Source organism: Dicentrarchus labrax, unplaced genomic scaffold (genome assembly GCF_905237075.1).
Source record: "Dicentrarchus labrax unplaced genomic scaffold, dlabrax2021, whole genome shotgun sequence".
NCBI classification, from domain to species: domain Eukaryota; kingdom Metazoa; phylum Chordata; class Actinopteri; family Moronidae; genus Dicentrarchus; species Dicentrarchus labrax.
In genome coordinates, this window is record NW_026136704.1 from 5761021 (window position 1) to 5782044 (window position 21024).

Genomic DNA, 21024 nt, shown 5'->3' on the forward strand with positions numbered 1-21024 from the left:
TTGTAATTTATGACATAGCTACTATAAGCTGTTATTAGGGTACATTGACCTCCATGATGACTGAGTAAAAAATTAGCTCAACTCAGGGCTGCAAAAGAAGGAACACTAGTGACAGGCTTGTGTACAAAGTAAGGTATGATTATTTCATTAAAAGTAGTGCATTGAATGAAAGTGTGTGTGTGTGTGTGTGTGTGTGTGTGTGTGTGTGTGGGGGGTGGGCGGGTGGGGGTTTCTGATGTTATCAAGGGTCTGTGTGTTTGAGGCGGTCAGATGGAGCTGGTGGTCACAGTGAGCAGCTTCTCGGTAAACTGATCCTGGAGCAGCCTGACTTGTGAGCAGTGTACAATGAGAGTCAGTCAGTCAGTGAGTGCGGCTGCAGCGACATCTGAACCGCTTTCAGATCAGATCAGTGGCGGATTATTGAAGTCAGATTTTTAATACAGTCCACTGGATGTGTATTTGAGCTGATCCTATAGGTAAGTCTTCATACTCTTTCTTTCTTTTTTTTTCAGAATGAAAACAAGTGATAATGTGATCACGTGATATTCGGTGTAGCCCTGTTTAGACAGGAGATGTAAAAACAAAGCAGCACTGCGGTGAGTTATTTATTATGCACGAAATTCACTTATCATGACTACGCAGACATTATAAAGTAAGAATTCAGAAGAATTCATTTTAAAGCTCAACACGGACATCCAGGACGGAAGAAGAGTTCTGACTGCAGATAATATCAAATACTAAAACCACCATTCAACCAGAAAGACTTACCAAGGTGATTAAACAAACACTAGGAAAGTCATTGTAGACAGCAAGAGCCTTAAATAGAAAATAATAGCTACATTTATAGCCTTTTCATAGACCTAATAGCTTTTGCTTTTTAATGACTTGACAAAATAAGAGCATTTTTGATAAGGAGCATGAATATTATAAATCCAATAGCCATATTCACATTCAATCAAAAGAAAAAGGTATTTTGATGTTAATAGTCTAGTCAAAGTCTAGCACTTACATGAGGTAGGACTAAGGAGAAAAAGAAAACATAAATCTAGATTAAATAGGAAAAAACATATTTTTCTTACTGTTTCATGTGACTTTTACCTCTTCTTTTTCATATTTTGCACATTACAGCATTATAGCAATTGAACAGCTGCTTTGTAGGAAATATTTAATGTTGTCTCATAGCTAGTAATTTGTGAACTGTCACTTGTGTTATCTTTTGGCATTGCTATTTATGAGCTTGAATAAGACATTGCATTTATGTTCTCCTGGACGTTTTTATAGATGACTTGCTGTGTGACATTTATAGTTTGTTAGATAAGCATATCATAAGACATATGTTTATACCAGGACATTTTGACAGTAAATAGTTAAGGAGCCCCCTCCAGGACATGCTTTAATATGCAAATAGTCTGCTTGGAACAATAATGTGTGTCTGGTATACAATCTGATAATTTCCACATTAAAATCTTTTAAAAGTAATCGCCTCCTTCTACCCCAAATTCCAGAATCTCTGAATATTCAAATGTTGTTCATTTCTTAAGTTTTGCTGCTGGACACAAGATGTCTCCTCCTTCACTGTAAAGTCCATTCTCAGTGGATGTGCACTGGTGGCTTCAAGTTTCTACATCACACTGTACAAGTTGTATACTGGACCAGGACTGACTTCCTAACTATTTATGATGTCACAAATCATGCTGGTAGGCCCCGCCCCTTACAATCTGATGTTCAATGAGCACAGAGAAACTTTCCACTTTCAGCAGATGAATGTGAAAACATCCTTCTAGAGTCAAACTCTGCACAGACAGCATTCAGACAGCACACTGTAGGGACAAAGAGAAAAACTGGCTTTAAATATGAGCAGAGCATGACTGCATGACGCTGGCTTGTCACTGTTGTTACTGCATATTCCTAACAGACAGGCCTGCTGCCTTCTGTGTGTGTCTCCAGTTCCAGAAGAAGCTCCTTGCTGTCCTCAAGCAGTCTGAATGGAGAGGCAGGCGCTGCAGCGGGCCAAGGAGGCCTTCCTGAGCGGCAGGACCCGGCCTGTGGAGTTCAGACTGCAGCAGCTCCATGCCCTGCAGAGGATGATCACTGAGAAAGAGACTGAGATCTCCACTGCTCTCAAACAGGACATCAACAGGGTGAGTGGAAACAGACACAGCACACTGCTGCATGTATCATATACTGTATGTCTGTGTATGTTGAGTATGTTGTGTTTCCCACAGAGCCAGTACGACACACCGCTCCTGGAGCTGATTGGCATTGAGAATGAGATCAAGCTGGCTATAGAGAAGCTGGCAGAGTGGGCGGCTCCACGGCCAGTGGAGAAGAACCTCCTCACCATATCAGATGAGGTTTATATCCAGCCAGAGCCCCTGGGAGTGGTGCTCATCATAGGGGCCTGGAACTACCCCTGGGCCGTCACCCTCCAGCCCCTGGTTGGAGCTATCGCTGCCGGTAGGGAACCTTTCTGTCTCCAGTCCCTCAGCACCTCCTTAGAACCCCTCCATTGCCTGTTTTCAGTCATTGCTGATTAGACCTCTGCTCAGGTTGGAGATGGGTGGAGCAGCTATACTGGGGATTAAGTGAAGTCACCAAAGTCCAGGCCCAAATAAAATGATAAAGGTGTAATTGTCACATGTTAACCCGTGCAATATAAAAAGGGACTGTACAGAAATGATTAGAGGGAGGTCAGGGAGGGACAGGGTTTTTTTGCTTGCTTCATAACTTTCTTCTGCATTATAACAAAAAGTGAAACAATTCAGTCTAGTTTACAATTCATGTTCAGCCTTTTGTTGGTTTTGTGTAAATTAGAAACATTTCACTTCTGTTTACACAAATTAAGCCCTCTTGAAATATTCATGCATAATTTTTATGCCTGATGCCTTTTTTGTTATAATAGTGGAAACCCAGCACTAGATTTTGTTATTTTGGGGGAGGGAAGTCAAAGGTAGGATCCAAATAAAATACACTTTCAAAAACCCCAGTCACTTTCCTATAGTGCCTAACAGGAGAGTGACAGATAAATCATCCAATCACAGTCTGCAAACACCCACACAGCCCTGAAAAGAGGTCTCAGACAGGAACAGCTAATCCAAAAAAAACAACTGTAAATTAAATTCCAAATTCTCAGACTCCCTCCAACAATGCTCAAACATGTATGCAAAGAAAGTAAAAACTAACATATAAGACATAAGATAGAGCAAAAGTTAAAATATAGAAATATAGTATAATATATGTCAAATAAAATCTTTCTTCTTCCTTTCTAAAAATATTGTTGTTTTTTGCAGTTTAGCCAGGGCAGTATTTCATTTACCTTCACCTAAACTTCACGTACATTGTTTAATATGTTATTTTATTCTCAAAGACACATTTTTATTCTTTACACTAAACTGTAGAAATAAACTGTGCAACAATTAGCCCAATCACACTGAAAATGAGTGAGTGAATAACCCTAACCCTCCACTCACTCAGTCAATGGTCGATTTGATTGACAGAAACCACCCAGCATGCACCTATGAACTCGCAGCCTCCCACCACTTTGTTATCCTGATCAGCTGCTTCAGATCTATGATGTGGGAAACTAGCAGAGCTCATCTTTTCAAAATATGGGGGTTATGTTCAGACACATATTGATATTACTTGTATTTTAATTCATTTTCTCATATCAGTATTTTGTGTTTTATGTCAACACATTTGAAGCAGTAAAACTTAAAATTTTGCCTAATATTGTTGATTTAGAGTTTTGATCCTTGAACTTAAGACAGCTTTTAGCTCTTTTCACTCTTTTCTGGGTAAATAATGTAATACCCAAAGATATGTCCCTCTAATAAAGATATTAGTTAATGGCTTTAAATATGCATGTTGGTCAACTTGTATTTTGCAGCCCAAGTCTGATAAAAACTGAGAGAGAAATATCCCAGAGTGAACTTGACAGCATCCCCCGCCCTGCATTCTCATCCTCCTACTTGTCTGCTCTCCGTCACTCAGTGATCTCACTCCATTCACAGAAACCTGTGTTCTCTCTCCGCAGGCAACGCAGCTGTGGTGAAGCCGTCCGAGCTCAGCGAGTACTCATCCCTCCTCCTCCGGGCTCTGCTGCCTCGCTATCTGGACAAGGTCTGAACACCAGCTGCTATTGTTGATGGCTGCAGTAATGTCAAAGCCTCGTGCCAGCACAGTACAATACATCACAGATATGTTATATGTGGGGACTCCCTCCATCAGCAGTGACTCATTCTTCCCAAGTTCTAACGTCATCTTGAATGAGTCAGGAACTTGTCAGACAGCTTGATATTTTTGATAAGTGCGTAGCTGACATTATTAAATCATTTTCTGTTTATTTCCAGGAGCTGTACCCAGTAGTGACAGGTGGAGTGTCAGAGACCCAGGAGCTTCTGAAGCTCAGATTTGATCATGTCTTCTACACGGGTGGCAGCACAGTGGGCAAACTGGTGATGGAAGCTGCAGCTCGCCATCTCACCCCAGTGACCCTGGAGCTGGGCGGGAAGAGCCCCTGCTACATCGACAAAGACTGTGACGTCAGAATCGCCTGCCGGTAACATGTCACTCATCAGAGTAGCCCATATCACCAGCAGTCACACACAGCTGAGTAAACTGTCACATGCCATCAGTGGTGTAGTGGTGCCAGGAGAAGTGGGTATACTTAATTTATGCTCTAGTGTTTTTTCTAAAGCGGTCATCCAGCAAAGGATAAACATCCTGTGTTATAAACAGTGACATTTGAGACTACTCTTGCATATTTAGCTCAAGCAAAATAGGCCAGTAATTGCTTATTAGCTGTGTACTTGATGGCTTTGGTGGCCTGTGTAGGTTGAGCACTTTAGCCAGAGAGGGGACACAGAGGCAATTTTGGTATCAATAGTTCTAAGCACCTAAAGGACCATGCTGATGTGTTTTTTTTGCATATTTCAGTCAAATACTATACTTGACTTTACATCACTCAATTAATTTCCTACCTTATTGGCTGTCTCCATTTCTTTCAGTATCGCATATCAAATAGTGATGTCGAACGTACAGTGCTTACTGCTCATGAAAGACATGAATCCCTGACTTTTCCCACTCATAAGCCACATGTCCACCGCATGGTACGGCTCACCTCTACTCTCCTACCTAGTACTTAGAACCTGGAACTTTTTTTGATACCACTACCATCAGCTAATACTAAAAGGTGACGTTAAACATTGCAGACCACTGACTGGCTGATTGGCAACCCGCAAAACCACACCGTAGTCATCTGACGAAGTGCAGACGTATCAAGAACACCTTCCTTCCGAGCCCTCGATATCCTCCTTTATAAGAGTGGCAGCTCCTTTTTATGTGTGTAATTACTATGTGGATAAGTGAAAGAGAGAGAGCGGTGCAGAGGTAAACAGATCAGTGAAGTTAAGCTGTGTTGATCTGACAGTCAGCCCTGCCTATGTCGATGGGGTACTATTCAATGTATCTGCAATGGAATAGATACCCAAAGCGAGTAGAGTAGAGACAAGTCAAGCTTTACCATGTAGTGGGAACACTGCTGTTATCATAGGGTACTGCTAACGCTGCCTGCTACGGTTGTGCAGTCGCTCAAAGGCATAGAAAGTGGGACAATCACTGAATGAGTGGGAAACACTGTCTTGAATGAGGATGTCAGTGTGTACCTTGAGTTGAGTCCAGCACTCAGTCCAGAGCCTGGCAGCTCCACTCACCCACACTGAATGAGACCGAATGAACCGCTCACTGGAACTGGCAGTGGGACGTCTGCTACTCGACCAGGAAGAGTCATAAATTGATGCAGTCAAATTACATTTGTGTAACATGGTGTGTTGCACAACTTACCTACATACAAGTGGGATGCTCAATCAATGCATTAAATACAATGAATATTTTATCTTTATTAATGTAAACTTGTACATGATGATTGGGAGCAGGGAGTGCTAGCTGTCGTAGAACAACTGACACCACATTTTGAAAAAGTATTAAAACTCAAAAAGTTTGATTCATTGACATGTATCAACTTGGAGGAACAAATTGGTCATCACTAGTGACAGAGACATGAAACCTGCTTAATAATTTGTCACAGTGAATAATAGTTGCATCAACTCCTACATCTAAAATTAGAAGAAATACCTTGATTAAAAAAACTAAACATGTTATATCACACAATCCTCTTCATCAAATTCATCTTTTTTATTGTATTTGCAATGATTTTTGGGGACCAAATAACAAGATGTCAGAGTCTCTTGGAATGCAACACCAAGAACAGCCCTACTGTATCTCAAGACATTTCAAGCCTCTCCAGGTTATTTATATCACACGGAAACAAATGGCTGCAAGGTAGAAAATAAACTGTAAAACGTTCATAGTGGTCTGGAAAAGGGTTGAAAACAATGTAAATGTAAGCACATTGGTGGTTTAAGAAGCTAAGAAGCGTGTTGTTCCCTCTTCCCCCCCCCTTCCTGTCACTCTTCAGCTGTCACTATTGATTGAAGGTAATAAAAGCTAGAAATTGGTATACTCTTTTGGTAGAGCTACACATACATACATGTACCTGAATGTGACTTCCTCAAAAGCTTTAAAACACTGAAATACCTGATCTGTGTGCAGTCGTATCACGTGGGGAAAGTTCGTCAACTGCGGCCAGACGTGCATCGCCCCAGACTACATCCTGTGCGAGCCCTGCATCCAGGGCCGAGTGGTGGAATGCATCCGACAAACTCTACTGGTACCGTCATTTAAACCCTAACCCTAGCTAACATCCTAATGTAAATGAGACAGCACAGTCTGGAGGTTCATCACAACCTTTTGATCCGTCCCAGGAATTTTATGGCGCCGATCCCAAATGCTCACCAGACTACAGCCGAATCATCAACCAGCGTCATTTCAACAGAGTCATGGGTCTGATGGAGGGGTACACTCCTGTGGTGGGTGGACAGAGTGACGCCTCGCAGCGCTATATTGGTAGGAATATAGAGTGGTAGAGAACAGAGGTGTGGACTGGAGTCAAAAATTTGATGACTTTAGACTCAACTTGACAAAATTGAAAAATACTTGCAACTTGAAAAGGACTTCACCAATGACTTGTGACTTCACTTGGACTTGAAAATACTTGATGAAGAATATTGAGAACTAATGTTATGTTACTCGGCTGAGATACCAAAGATCATTTTGTTTACATATGAAAACTAAACAGTGGTCATACATTTGGTGAAGAGCATATTATGACTTGTTGAGGACTCGAAACTCTTGACTTGGGACTTGTTAGTCTTGACTTGGGTGCAAAGACTTGAGACTTTGAGCTGACTCGGTCCCATCTCTGCGGAAACGTCGGAGCATTGTGTTGATTGTGCTGTTGTTTAATGAACGTTGATGTTGTACATGCAGCCCCAACAGTGCTGAAGGACGTGCCCCCTCACTCCAGGATGATGCAGGAGGAGATCTTCGGCCCCCTGCTGCCCATCGTGACCGTTAGTGACATGGACGATGCCATCCGCTTCATCAACGAGAGAGAGAAACCTCTGGCCCTCTACATCTTCTGCTCTGATAAAAAGGTGAAGGGAAACAACAGGAGATTTAAACCATGTTTTAATGCTTTAAAGAAACTCTTCTTTATATTCCTTCTCCCCCTTCTGTCTCTTTCAGGCAGTAAAAAGGATGATTGAGGAGACCTCGAGTGGAGGAGTGACGGTCAATGACGTTATGATGCACTACACACTCAGTTCGCTCCCGTTTGGTGGTGTTGGTAAGAACCATCACAGAGCTTTTAATACATTATTGTGTGTATGTTGACTTAGGTGGACTTCATCATGGGGGCATGGTCGGATTAACCTGTTAAAGGGCCCTCACGGTAAACTTTGTTGGGCCCCTGTTTCCCCTCTAGTACTTTTATCCTGATTAGGCCAAAGAGGTACACTCTGAACAAGGTGACATTAAAGGTCCATCCACCACTTTTTACACATCTTCACCCACACACACACACACACACACACACACACACACACACACACACACACACACACACACACACACACACACACACAATTTCACAATAGGACCTAGCAGAGATAAAGTCAGTTCTCAGGAAATTAATCAACAGCCCTTTAATATTTAAGTCATTTCTCAATTAAAAATGCAGACATTTGGTGGTTCCAGCTTAAAAATAGAATTGACTGATAATAGCAATTACTTGCAGCCCCATTGAATAAAAAAAATATACTAACATACTAATAAATGTGCAAAAGGGTGATAAATGATGACACTGTCAGACCCGTTTCCACTTTGTCTCCATCACTTGGTAATGCTGATACAGCCAACTGGCTGCAAAAAGCCCCAAAAATGGAAACAATATTGGTTGTGAACGAGACTGATGATATAACTTGATATAAACATTGAATAGATCCAGTGTGATTTCACCCTGTGGTTTGTGGAGAACCGTTTTGAAGCCTCAAGTTTGGCATTAAAGTCAAATCACCAGGCCAACAGTGCAGTTAGCTTTGATAAGGACTGTAGTACAGAGGACCAGATGAAACTTCTGCTGTCAAGTTGGGTCACAAATCCACAGTTGAGTCCTGAGCAGTTCTTTTAGATCTTTCTTCTCCCTTTGCAGTCTTCTGGTATGAAGCAACATACACTGCTTGGGCTGGTAGTGTGTGTGTGAAGTGCACTGACACCCACCTCATCTTCACACAGTAACCTCATATAGTAGAACTTTAAAATGCAGTTTTTAATTTCAATAGAGATGACTGTAGACTTGTTTGTGACCCCTCCAGGTCAGAGTGGTATGGGCCGCTACCACGGGAAACACACTTTTGACCAGCTGAGCCACCAGAGGGCGTGTCTGGTCCGCTCTCTGGGCATGGAGCGTGTCAACCTTGCCCGATACCCTCCACAGGACCGCCGCCGGGCTCGCAGGGCACGTATGGCTCTCAAGTCACCCCTCATCGACACGTCCAAGAGGACGTTCATCTGGGCCGTCGCTGCCACTGTCATTGGCTTCGGGCTGTTTGTCACCCTGCTGGTCATCCTGCTCATAGCTTCAGGCCTCAACTGCACCTGCTGGTACTGGAGAGGCTTTTATAATTAGAGACACTGCAGCTTCCCTTTGTACATCCTATCTAAAGAAGTGTCTGCTGTTAAGAACACACCTGAGCACACTTTGACTGTTTTATATTCAGATATTTTACAGAAAATATGATAACCATTTGATCTAACTTGTATTTGCTGTGTGTCTATTTTGTATCAGATGCCCCTCAGCGACGAGACAAACAAGGTTAAACACTGACCAAACACACACCGGATTGCTGTCCTGCATATTATTGAAGGTTAACATTCACTATCTGAGGAAATATCAGTGTAAATACAAATCTGATGATGAACTGAAAACCCAGTGTTCAACAGATACAACATGTGTGTATTTTGCTAGAGTTGTTCCAGAATAAAAGATTTGATATATTATCATCTTCCATTTTTATGTTTCGCCATTTATAATAATAATAATAATAATAATAATAATAATACTGTAAGAAGAAATATACAAAAAAATTCTTTCTTATTTTTGCTCTTCTCTTTGGTCAGAGAACATTTAACGAGTGGTCGAGAGCACTCTTACCAAGATAAGAACAAAACACAGTCTGCAGATTGTTTGTCCAACACAAAGAAACATATGTTTTAAATGCTGAAGTTAAGATATTTTTACCTATGCTACATATGCTAATAACATTAGCCACACACCTCCATGGTTAAGAACCTTTTGTGCATCTGGAGCTGACTTGCTGCATGAGGCCCAATTTTATAAGCTCATCAGATATTTTTATGTCAACATTTCTATGGTACACTGGTGCAAACGTTTAGCTGTGCAGGAGTGTACCTGTAGTAACATTACATTACATCTATGTAGCTGATTACTGTTGAGGTCTGTGTGGCCCTCAGAATGGGTTTCAGTCAGACATACAAACATCAGATAGATATCTGTTTCTGATATTATGGAAGGCCCCTTGGACTTAATGGAGGAAACAGCCTGTAAACAAATGTAAATGTACCAGTGTTGTAAACAGATTCTTTCTTAAAAAAGAACTAAAACGTGAAAAGAAAAAGATTGATTAGACTTAGACTTTAAGGATTTTCATTTCAAAGTCACAGTGGTGTTGCATTAGATCTTTAGTCTACAGCTATAGTTAATAAGAGTTATAGAAGGTAAACTGATGATCTAGGAGGAGAAATTACAACAACGTCCAGGTAGTAATAAAGACTCTGACATTGTGAAACCTTTAACCTCCTGATGCTAAATGGTACGATATGATACACTCACATACATAGTGCAAATGGTTCCCTACAGTTATATTATCACACTGTGTGGCCACCAGGTGGCAGCAGAGAGCTAGAGAACAGTGTTTAGGGACCGACTGAGGCAAGGAAGGAAGCCAACACAAGACATGTTTATTGGCTTTTCTATTAAGTTACAAAGAGAAATTTCAAAGAACATTCTCATCAACACTAAATTACACTGAAATTAAGAGAAGACTGTGTACAACTTGTTCTGTTACTGTAACAGATCTATATCTGTGATAGTAAAAAGTCAAATTATCAACCACTGACTCACTATACAAACTATAGCATCTGAAATAACAGTTATACCATATCATGACATGGATCTAGTTAGTCTCATTGTATTTTGTGTAAAGTGCCCTGTTGAGTCATTATATGAGCGCCCTATTAGCAACAGGCTCTCCCTGTTCCTCTGAGATGCTCTGCTAAGCTCTGAATTGACAGCTTTATTGCTTAATAGGTCTGTGGATATCCAGGCATTCAGCTTGTAAAGCAGCAACAGGAAACAGCTGCCATCTCAGCACCCTGCTTCAACTCTAACGGACTCACTGTAGTTGCACTGAGTTCCCGGAGGCCTAAATAACTGTTGCATAACCGTATCAGTATCAGAATGTTGACTCAGCCTGGACTTTCAGTCTGTCAGAGACATCAGTCCAGGACTTCTGCAGGAAAACAATGGACTGCTCAGTCAGTAAAGAGTTAAACTGTCTGGTAGCACAAAGTGACATCACTATGGGTTGATAGGTTTGATAATCACCAGCAAATAAGCTAGTGCCACATTTCAACTCCAAGACCTAAAAATGCTTATTCCTAAGCAAAAAAATGTCTCTCAAAGCATTTATTTCATTCCAGTAATTTGCATGGACACATTATTACCTCAGCGTCAGACATTTCTGACTGGATCTGCTCTAATCAACTAGCTGTGTGAACGGCACTTTATTTGTGTCAATTACAGGCCTCTGTAGCTCAAGGCAGATTGGCACTGGCAGTGCTGCTGCACTCCTACAGGCTGCTGAACATCAGGGAAATGTCATACTGTAGGTCAGTGAACATCCCTTTAATGTACACTCTTGGGTCGGAGCAACCTGTGCTTTCAGGACAGCCTCAGCAGGTCATGATGTAAGGAATGTACAGGAGAAACTATGGTGGCACGAAACTCACAAAAAATGCGAAAGGCCCCATCTACAGCCAGTTTTTGTTTGTCTGTTCTGGGCTACTATAGAAACATGGCGGCTCAACATTTCTGTTACTGGTGTCAAAACTGAGGTCTGTGGCCGCAGTTGACAGGAAGCGCAGTTGTCACCGTTTTACTGCTGTGTGTCATCTTCCTGTTGTCCAGATTAAGGTTGCTGTTATTTGAATACTTGTGTCTTTCCTGTTAGCTCATGTATGTGCCTGGCCATTCATCCTAATGGTTAGTCAGCAGAAACCGTGCCAACTGACTCTATGTGCTTCATGTATTTTGCTGTTGTTTGTATTAATAAGAGGTTGTGGTTGTTAAACGGGCCACTGAGTGTGAAAGAGTTTCAGGATGCTATAGGAGGTGCACAGGTATATAATCTGGCTTCATAATACAGATACAGTTTCACTTCCCGCCAAAACTAAAAAGCTAATTGCTAAAAAAGCTAATTGACGCTCTTTTGTGTTTGGTCTTTAGTGCTGAAATCAGATACTGAGTGTTTGAGGAGCGGGGCAGCTGATCTAAAAATGGACTGCTGCCATTAAAGTACAGTAAAACTCACTTTTATTAAAGTTCAGTTACGGGCCAATAAAAAAAAAAGCTTTAGATCTGCTATTTGGACACTTGGCCATTTATTATGTAGCCCTAGTGGTCCAGTTTAATTTTCAATTGATAGATGAACTTGGTTGATGGAGGACTTTTAGTTTGACATCTACAATAGCAGGTCTGACAGGTCTCCAGCTTTCTGACCTCCTGTTGTGACACGTTCCGTTTGCAGATGACTCATGCGCTGCAGGAGATATACTTCTGAAGACTGTACTGTAGTTTCAGGGCTTTGTTTCTGCTGGACTGTAAAGTTTACTTTTGCATATATTTGTCCTCATTTGCCCTCTATGCATAAAAACACAGCCTGCCAAAGACCCTTCAGCCCAGCAGCTGCCTGACTGAACTCTGCTGGCAGAGAGCCTCACACTACTTCTCAGTCACACTGCTGCTCTGGAAGGAAGGATATACGCCACTTACACACATATCTCATTCAAAGCATTTGGCTTTAAGGTACTACATGTGAGGTACAGTATTTATCATGTCTCCTGTCTCGTCTCCCTCCTGTTTTAGTGCTCACAGCTCATGAATAATACATCATTTTGATTAGGAAGTGTGAAGGTGAACATATGTTTGCATACATTAATGGATTTGGAAGTCAGAAGTTGATTAGAGGGAGATTTATTTTCCTTTTGTGCTTTGACTTTTTGGTCAAAGCAATGCACAATCACTCCTGAGCTCCATTATTGACTCTGAACATTCTTTAAATGTGTTTATTATACCAACAAATATGGTTGAAAGTGGAGAGGGGCCGATTTAGTTTGGCCACTGTCTGGAATGGCTTTTGCTGTCTACTTTCTTGTTCCCGTGGTGACCCTGATGCTCTCTGTTCATCAATAGGCTCAATGGCTCGTTCAGGGACAGGCATGGCAAACCCCCGGGGCAGCGGTGTTAAATGTAGGCTACACACTGTAAGGCAGCTGTTAGACAGATGTAATGTCAGAGTAAAGCTTGGTTCCCCCCATCCCGATGAAAAATTTAAAAAAAGCAGGTTTAGCATTTTAGCAGGTTAATATCCAGGTAGAAAGCAACGCAGAGCTGGGCAGACACACAATGATGGGCAGATTGATATATGAACATGTAGCACATGCTTTAAAGCTACAGGTAAGAAAAAAAGCCACAAAAACACAATAATAATTAGTGTGATCAGTAATGTTAAATGCTCATATGAAATAAATATGAGTAAATCATATAATTAATAATTAGTAAAACTGTCAAATGCTACATTTTATTTTATTAATTGATTATTATTTTGTCTTTCTTCTTTTCATAGTTGGAGTATATTATTATAAACAACAATTTCTATTTCAAAATCACTTTGTCATATGATTGGCTGAAAAGTGAGTGGGCAGGGATTGGTGACAACAAGTCTGTGATGCCATCAGATATAAAAGGGCATTTGAAATTTGTTTTGTAATGTCTCATTTATTCATAATATATTGATCATTTTGGAGTTCCATATGGACAGCACTCATTGCTTATGCTCTAACGACAAAGAAACTTTGGGTATAAAAGATACGATGTATGAAAATGTTCTAAAAAAGTATTGATTCTTTTCCACCTTTACATAATACATTTCACCCTCCAGTAAATCGCAGCATCCTGCAATCCATGAGTGACATGCATTTTTCATTACTTAGGTACTGTTGCTATGGTAACCACTCACACCCCCCGACCTTGAGATGTGGTGTTATTTCAGGCGTCCTACGCAAACGTGCCATTTGCAAAGATAAATGAAGGAAACAAGAGAGCAACCTGCCTTCCGCTCTGTACAGTGTGAACGGAGACACAGCAGCAGGATGGAGGACGTCCAAGGTCCACACTGACATCAGTGGACATCATTATAATGAGGCTTAATGTCTGTTAGCCAACTTACATTCACTTGTTATTGTATCATTCTTTCCAAATCTTTCACCTGTCCAAACCCCACATTTCTGTCTTTTTCTAATGAGTCACAGAAAGTCAAATAAAGTAATATTATTGAAATACATTATAACTTTATTTATTGGCCTTATTGTTTACTGGAGTAAAGCTGAATTTCCTGAAGGAAATAGCTAAGAGTTTTACCAAATAAATAAGGGTTTGCATGAATGAATGTCCACTAAACAGCTGGACATATTAATTACACTCAGTTTGCCCTCTAGATTCTTCCAAAGCACCTTTTGAAACAAATCTAACACTGTCTGCAATGTGTGGAGCACCTGTGGACTAACACTGGTGGATTGAGTCTCCTACAGTGCACAGACTCACCAATTAGTGTGGGATGTGCAGCTGTGAGATCCACACGTGTGGAAAGGGATCCAGCTAATCAGGTAGAGGGAGGAGTCACTTCCTTTGTCTGCCTCAGTGGTCATGCTGCACAGAAACTGTCTGTTTGCAACAATGAGGTCCAAGCAGCTCTTTGTTATCAGCTTTATGCTTGCATGCGTCAGGCTTAGTAATGCTGGACTTAGTAGGAGAGTGACAACCTACTTGGGGCAGAAGCCTTCAGAGGTGGAAGCCGAGCCAGTGGCGGGACCTGAAAGAGAGTACTTCAGAGGGTATGCTCAACAAGCTGGCAGGCTCCAGGCAGAGCAGCGCCAGCCAGTGGGCGGACCAATCCTCTGGAAGTATCCAGAAGATCCGGTGGACCTGGTGAAAAAGCCCCCTGTTGGGTTCAAGCTGCGGCAGCCGGTGATGACCAACCCAGTTGCTGTGAGGTGTGGGGAGAGTAGGATCCAGGTGGAAGTGAGCCAGGACCTGCTGGGGCTCGGCAAGCTGATAAAGCCGGAGGAAGTCACACTTGGTGGTTGTCCAGCCACTGAGATAGACAACTTGTCTCATGTGCTCATCTTCGAATGTGAGCTGCACCACTGTGGCAGCACACTTGTGGTATGGGGTTTTTATTTATAGAATGCATTGATGTTACTTTCAGTCAATCAGATTTTTAAACTGTAATTCTCTTCTCCTCAGATGACAGAGAAAGCCTTCATTTATACCTTCGCACTGGTCTACGACCCCAAAGTGTCCAGCAGGAGCCACATCATAAGGAGCCAGGGTGCTGTCATTGGAGTGCAGTGCCACTACCCAAAGTGAATGAAAGAATAATAAAGGGTTTAAAGTCTCAACACACTGGTTCTACCTTAACCTTCCAGAATCCTAAGTAGTTCACACTGTCGTGGAGAAAAACAAATCTGTCACATACGAGCAAAAAACGTATGCCTGACTGAAGACTCCACCTCCCTGAATCCCATATACCCAAAAGTATAAACATTTTTTACATTCTTTTATTTACTGTTGTGACAGAAACAATGGGAAGGTTTGCTTTGTGTAGATAACAACTGAAAATGATTCTTTCCAAGCAGTCATTAATGGTCCAGATGCATTTACTAGATAAAACACTGCTGGTGTTAAGGTTACTGACCCCGTTTTCAATGAAAACGATCTCTACCAGCATCTGAAACTTGGAGGAAGACCCCTGCAGCACACCTGACCAAACACAAGCTGTGTCCCAAATCCATACTACAATTCTACGCAGGTAGTATGTTAAAACTGCACAAGTGATAAAATGAAGTCTGGTTAAACCAGCTGCTAAATACAGCTATAGTTAGTGTGGTCTTGGAGGACAGTATTTTACCACAATGCAATGCAATGCACTTAAAGCAACCGGAGGAGCTGTTCACAGCTGGAAATAAATAAATTGTAGGTGGCGGTGAAATGGCTCCGATAGATCTTGGAAGACAAAACAAAGTATTAAATCACTGGAAAAACATTTTGCTGTATTTGTGAAGTCTTTCACAACGTGGCGGTCACTACAGTGGACAGCTATTCAAAAACAGTTTTCTGTATATGCATGGGTTTGATGGTATAGTTGACAAATTCAGTGTTTCCTTCTCATTTTTCCATTAGCTCTCGGGTTGTTTTAACTACGTACTTGCTGAGATATGAGGGGTATTGCACAAAAGTAGAATAAAGAAATCCAGGATAATTGAGGGAGCGCGGCTTGACCTAGCCTGCTCGGCGCATTCTGGCTTTATTGGTTGCACGTTTGCCGAGCCAGGATGAAAAGGCGCGGCCATGTTAAGCCAAGTGTAGATAGTCGGGATAAGTTTGTGTTCACGGCATACTGAAATAGACCTCGCAATCGCTCACAGAATCACGGATGGGAACATGGATAAGAGCCGCGCTTCATATTTCACGGCCGCTGAACAACAGCTCCTGATGGAGTTCTATGAAGAGGTGAAAGATATGAAAAAAAGGCAAAACCAATACCATAATTAAAGAAAGAGAGAAAGCCTGGCAGACAATAGCGGACCGGCTTAATGCTTAAGTAGTCCAAAACTGTACAATGAATAAACAGTGCTCCACTGGAACTGTCATCATTAGGCTACAATTAAAGGACTAAAGGAGTTACTTTAAGTCCACTAATCAACTGTTGTACACTTTGCTTTAAATGTGGCAAGTAGAGGTGGATGTTACTTAAATGTAGAGTATGATTAAGTGCAAACAATTCATAAAGAACAAACTTGTCTGGCCATAAAAAGACCTGGCAGCAAGTTACATTAAAAATGTTAAAAAAAGTTAAATACAAGAACATTTTGCAGGCTGGGAAGTGACTGTAAAGTAGATAACAGTGAACAAATGAGGTGAATAGATTAGGTGTCTGCTGATATGTTGAATGTCTGTATGATTTTAGCGGTTAAAAAAAAAAAAAAAGCCCATAGAACTGGCACAGGTGGCGGCCCACCAAGCCAGGATATGTGCAGCAAATGGTTCCTTTATTGAGGTTCTCTGCATCCCCAACAGAATAAAGGAAGCTCCCACTTGCAAAACATCTCAATGTACCACAGACCATCTGTGGTACAGCGAGAGCATGGCTTCCTGCCGTCTGGTGCTGTGTTTTTGGACCCAGCAGCCTACATAAATATCTCAGTCCATCACCTGAGAATCTGTATCTCTCAATGAGATAGTCATCTCCAACGGCCAATGGGTCTGACCTGTCCCAGAAGACTCTTTCATGACTAAATGCTCGTCTGAGGATTAGGGCTTCCTCATCCAGTACATCCTCCAAGAAAGGGCAAGCCATGATGAAGAGGGAACAGGTGAATGGGAGTTGGATAGATAGATAGATAGATAGATAGATAGATAGATAGATAGATAGATAGATAGATAGATAGATAGATAGATAGATAGATAGATAGATAGATAGATATTCCTTTATTTGTCCCACAATGGGGAGATTCCAATGTAACAGCAGCAAAGTGGATGGAGAGAAAACAGTATAAATAAACAGTAAGAGTAGGGAAATAATAAAAAACACTATGTACTAGATGTGTATATATACATATATATATGTATATATAGCTTACTATATTGCCCTTGTCACAGATTTCATTGAAAACAGCTTTGCAACTTCATCAGCTGTGTTTTGTAATCTCAATTACTGCAATAAAACCCATATTTATGAAACCTCTGACGGCATTTTGACAAGCAGTCTTCATTAGCATAGCAACACTTGTCCTGAGTAATAATACTAGCACTTGAATTAATATAAAAAGACTGTTGCAATCACAAACAGCCAACAGATTTAAATGAAATGAGAAATGACAATATATATGTAATATTTTAATGCAGGATAATTAAAATGATGCAACATACTTAGAAAGACCATGGACATGCTGTAAAACACATTAATTCCTCACAGGATTGACGGTGGAAATACAGGTGAATCACTAGGATTAATCTTAGCCTGGCTGTTAGCCTGGTCTGGAGCAGGCTAGCTGCAGAGAATAAATCACCATAGTAACTTGACCGGGATAAGTTTGACCTGCTTTCATGCAACCGACTTGAGGCTAAATTCAGCCAGGATAACCAACATATCCCGGCTTAATCCCTTATCTTGGTTTTGTGCAATACCCCTCTGGGCCTAATGGTTTTAGTTTACCTACACCCTTTAAAAACACAAAGGCCTCACAACCCCCCTTAAAGCTTTGGCAACCCCTAGTGGGGGTCCTGACCCCCAGGTTTGGATCCACTAACATATTAAACATATATATCTATATATTTAATGATTTCACATTGCATTGAAGAATAAAATATGTATGTAAGTATTAAAAATATATTTGAACATAATATAATTTCATTAACTGGTTTTTAAGATACAGTTGAGCATGTGCAGTCCACCTGAATGAACATGTTAAATTCATTTAAAGTACACCAACTCCTAAAACGTTCAGAATTATTAATGTAGTATGGATTTGGGACACAGCCTGTTGATTACAGCATAGCTAGCTAGGTAGCTTACATTGTAGTGCAGAGTGTAGGCTCTGTCACTATTCTGTTACCCCTACATGCACAAGTATAAATCCATCTTTTACTTTATTTTATGGACTTGTTTAGTCTCAGACAGTGGTGCTAGCTGTAGCATATATAGCCACACTGACTAGAGAACAGCACATCCTCTGCTTTGATAAAACCAGTGCAGAAAGCAGTTACTGTTCTTTTCCCAGCTTGTGTCAGATTAACTATAGTATTTTGCTCACTTTTAAGGTTTAAATATCCAACAAAAGGGGAGGACATGGTTCCTCCAACTGTTCTTGGTACTATGAAAAAGTTGTTGTGGTCTGAAAATTCTTCATGTCACAGCATATTTAGTTTTTATCTCTGGTACTAACTGAATCTGTCTGTTCTTTAGAGGAGCAGTAGCAAGCTGAAGGGACCTTGGGCCCCATTGTTTATGAGCAAGATCAAACTTTTTTTAAAAGGTCCAGTGTGTAGGATTTAGCGGTGACGCTGTAGCTTGCAAATATTTGAATACAGCTCATCCTTCCAAGGGTGTAAGAGAAACTAAGGTGGCCACGAAACTCATGAAAAACACGAAAGGCCTTGTCTAGGGCGAGTGTTTGGTTTATCTGTTTTGGGCTATTGTAGAAACATGGAGGTTTAACATGAATATTATATTCCATTTAAAAGGTCCTTCTAAATGTTACAAACTGGACCTTTAAAGTGTTTTTTTTTTAAAAGAAGAATAATAATAATAATACATTTTATTTGTAAAGCACTTTTCATAAAAGAATCTCAAAGTGCTACAGAAACCAAGAGCCCCCCCGATGATGGATCAATTGTGTAAGATATGCGGTTGAGCTGCTTTTCCAAGAAGCACTTCTCATAATTGATGATGCAAATTGTGGTCCATGGTTAGAAATCTGAAAATGGCTGCCTGGCCCACACTGGGGAGAAACTGTGCAGAAGGTGAGCAACAATTACATATAAAATTCTTGAGATTGTGAATTAGTGTGTTCAACAACACAAGACACTTCCTAACGATTTAGTTTGAGCTGTTTCCAATGTCACAACAATGTTAGACTGGGTCCTGCAGGGCTCCTACAAGACTTGCATGTTCATGCATGGGTTGCAACATGGTGTCTGTGACAAGTGAAACATGTCAAAATGTGTGAAAGAGGAAATGTTTCTTATTGCAATTCACAGCTTGCATGTTGTAAATCTGGTGAAACAATCCCCTGGCTGACAGAGACAGGACAGTCTCAGACTTGCTCTTAGTAAGTTAGAAAGCAACTCAAACCTAAAGACTAATTTTAAGCCTAAAAAGTTCAGTGCCCTACCCCTAGGATATCTTGTTTTTCGAGCTGTGTTTTAATGTGAAATCACTGTGGTGCAGCACCACAGTGCCCATGGCAGCGTGCCAGTCATTACAAACCCATGCCAAACATTGTTCAAACCCACTGCTGATATTTAATTCAAATGAAGACCAAATGTTCCGTAAGATCCCAAATATGTCAGACAGAAATGGAATGGTGCACCCATGAACACAAAATCTTGGGTTTGAATATTTTGCTCACTGTAAGCATCATATAACTTCAATTGGATAAAAGTGGATACTGTGGATTTTTTGTATATAACCTTTAAAGCGTTTGCAACCAACCCCAGTATGCTGAGTTTAAACAGTTTTCTTTTTCATATCCATCTCCCACTAATGTTAGTCCAGACATGATGACTATCTACTGTAGGTGTAGACAATCCCACAGTCAGTCCTGGCTTCAGGCTGGAGTGGAAATCCCTCTCCCTGCCTGCTGAGGACAGTAAATACTAAGATCCAGCAGGAATGAATGATAACAATAGTTCTGAGTGGGCCAAGCTGTGATTGCAGTTTATCCTGTATTTATCCTTCTCAATTCTTCCTGGAATATTCCCTGCCTACCGCCTGATGATGTTTTATCGTTCGTACCTTATCAAACGGTTTCAGGATTTATGGAAAATCTCATTCATCTGAAGCCCATGTTGTTGACAGAACTTGTCACGACAACACATTTGGACTCTGTTTGTGTTACATAGGAGTTTTTCCTGGAAACCCTACACTGTAAATCATCCAGCAGCTGTTTTGTGTCGTGCGAGTGCTGCTCAGAATATCACTTTTGCCTCAGTGATAATATTGGAAAGCTTTGCTGTAACTCATTCCAGTGACCTCACAATTGCATCTCTCATCAGCACTTCCCTCCCTGTGGTTCACCACGTGTGTCAGTTTTCCAGTTAAAATGAATATATTGATTTTAAACAGTAACAACACTCAGAGTTTGATACTAAATACTGATACTAAATAAACATGCATTTCAGAGTGTGTATAGCAACATCTGTTGAGTGCATGTGTGTGTGCTGTCTCTTTCATCTCCCCCATTGGGCTTCATCTCCCCTCCTCCTCACTGCTGAAGAGGCTTATTCACAGAAGCATATGTGGCTCTGGACCTGCTCTGATAAGTTCCGGTGTCTTATCCGTTTTTATATATGTGCAGATTTTACAGTATAGTCTCCCAGATATACACTGTGTATGTGGCTATTTAAAGGACCAGTGTGTAGGATTTAGTGGCATCTAGGGATAAAGTTGCAGAATGCAGCCAACTGAATACAGCTGGCCTTCTAAG

At 41.0% G+C, this 21024-nt stretch overlaps 2 protein-coding genes across 5 annotated transcripts; both read left to right on the forward strand.

The window, feature by feature from the left end:
- The first annotated feature begins 220 nt into the window (after positions 1-220).
- On the forward strand, positions 221-9456 carry LOC127362231 (aldehyde dehydrogenase, dimeric NADP-preferring-like). Of its 4 annotated transcripts, none has more exons than XM_051397698.1 (11): positions 221-476; positions 1948-2141; positions 2226-2457; positions 4034-4119; positions 4350-4558; positions 6610-6727; positions 6822-6963; positions 7387-7553; positions 7645-7744; positions 8772-9060; positions 9245-9456. In XM_051397698.1, coding segments are annotated over exons 2-11 (1500 nt in total). In that variant the 5' UTR covers positions 221-476; positions 1948-1985; the 3' UTR covers positions 9246-9456. The 4 variants fall into 4 exon arrangements, with proteins under 4 accessions (XP_051253658.1, XP_051253655.1, XP_051253654.1 ...); XM_051397695.1 differs by adding an exon at positions 513-596 and having other exon boundaries at positions 221-363; positions 8772-9456; XM_051397694.1 differs by having other exon boundaries at positions 8772-9456.
- A 5035-nt stretch (positions 9457-14491) lies between these two features.
- LOC127362241 (zona pellucida sperm-binding protein 3-like) lies at positions 14492-15216 on the forward strand. Its single transcript, XM_051397710.1, has 2 exons — positions 14492-14980; positions 15062-15216. Exons 1-2 carry the CDS (start codon positions 14492-14494, stop codon positions 15182-15184), a joined length of 612 nt encoding a protein of 203 aa, XP_051253670.1. The 3' UTR covers positions 15185-15216.
- Positions 15217-21024: the final 5808 nt, after the last annotated feature.

Excerpts from the sequence above, each read along its gene's own strand:
- LOC127362231 (XM_051397694.1), top strand. The coding sequence starts at position 1,986 with ATGGAGAGGCAGGCGCTGCAGCGGGCCAAGGAGGCCTTCCTGAGCGGC. Across the intron at positions 4,559-6,609 it reads GACGTCAGAATCGCCTGCCG|TCGTATCACGTGGGGAAAGT; the intron begins GTAACATGTCAC and ends ATCTGTGTGCAG. Across the intron at positions 6,728-6,821 it reads GCATCCGACAAACTCTACTG|GAATTTTATGGCGCCGATCC; the intron begins GTACCGTCATTT and ends GATCCGTCCCAG.
- LOC127362241 (XM_051397710.1), top strand. The coding sequence starts at position 14,492 with ATGAGGTCCAAGCAGCTCTTTGTTATCAGCTTTATGCTTGCATGCGTC. Across the intron at positions 14,981-15,061 it reads ACTGTGGCAGCACACTTGTG|ATGACAGAGAAAGCCTTCAT; the intron begins GTATGGGGTTTT and ends TCTTCTCCTCAG.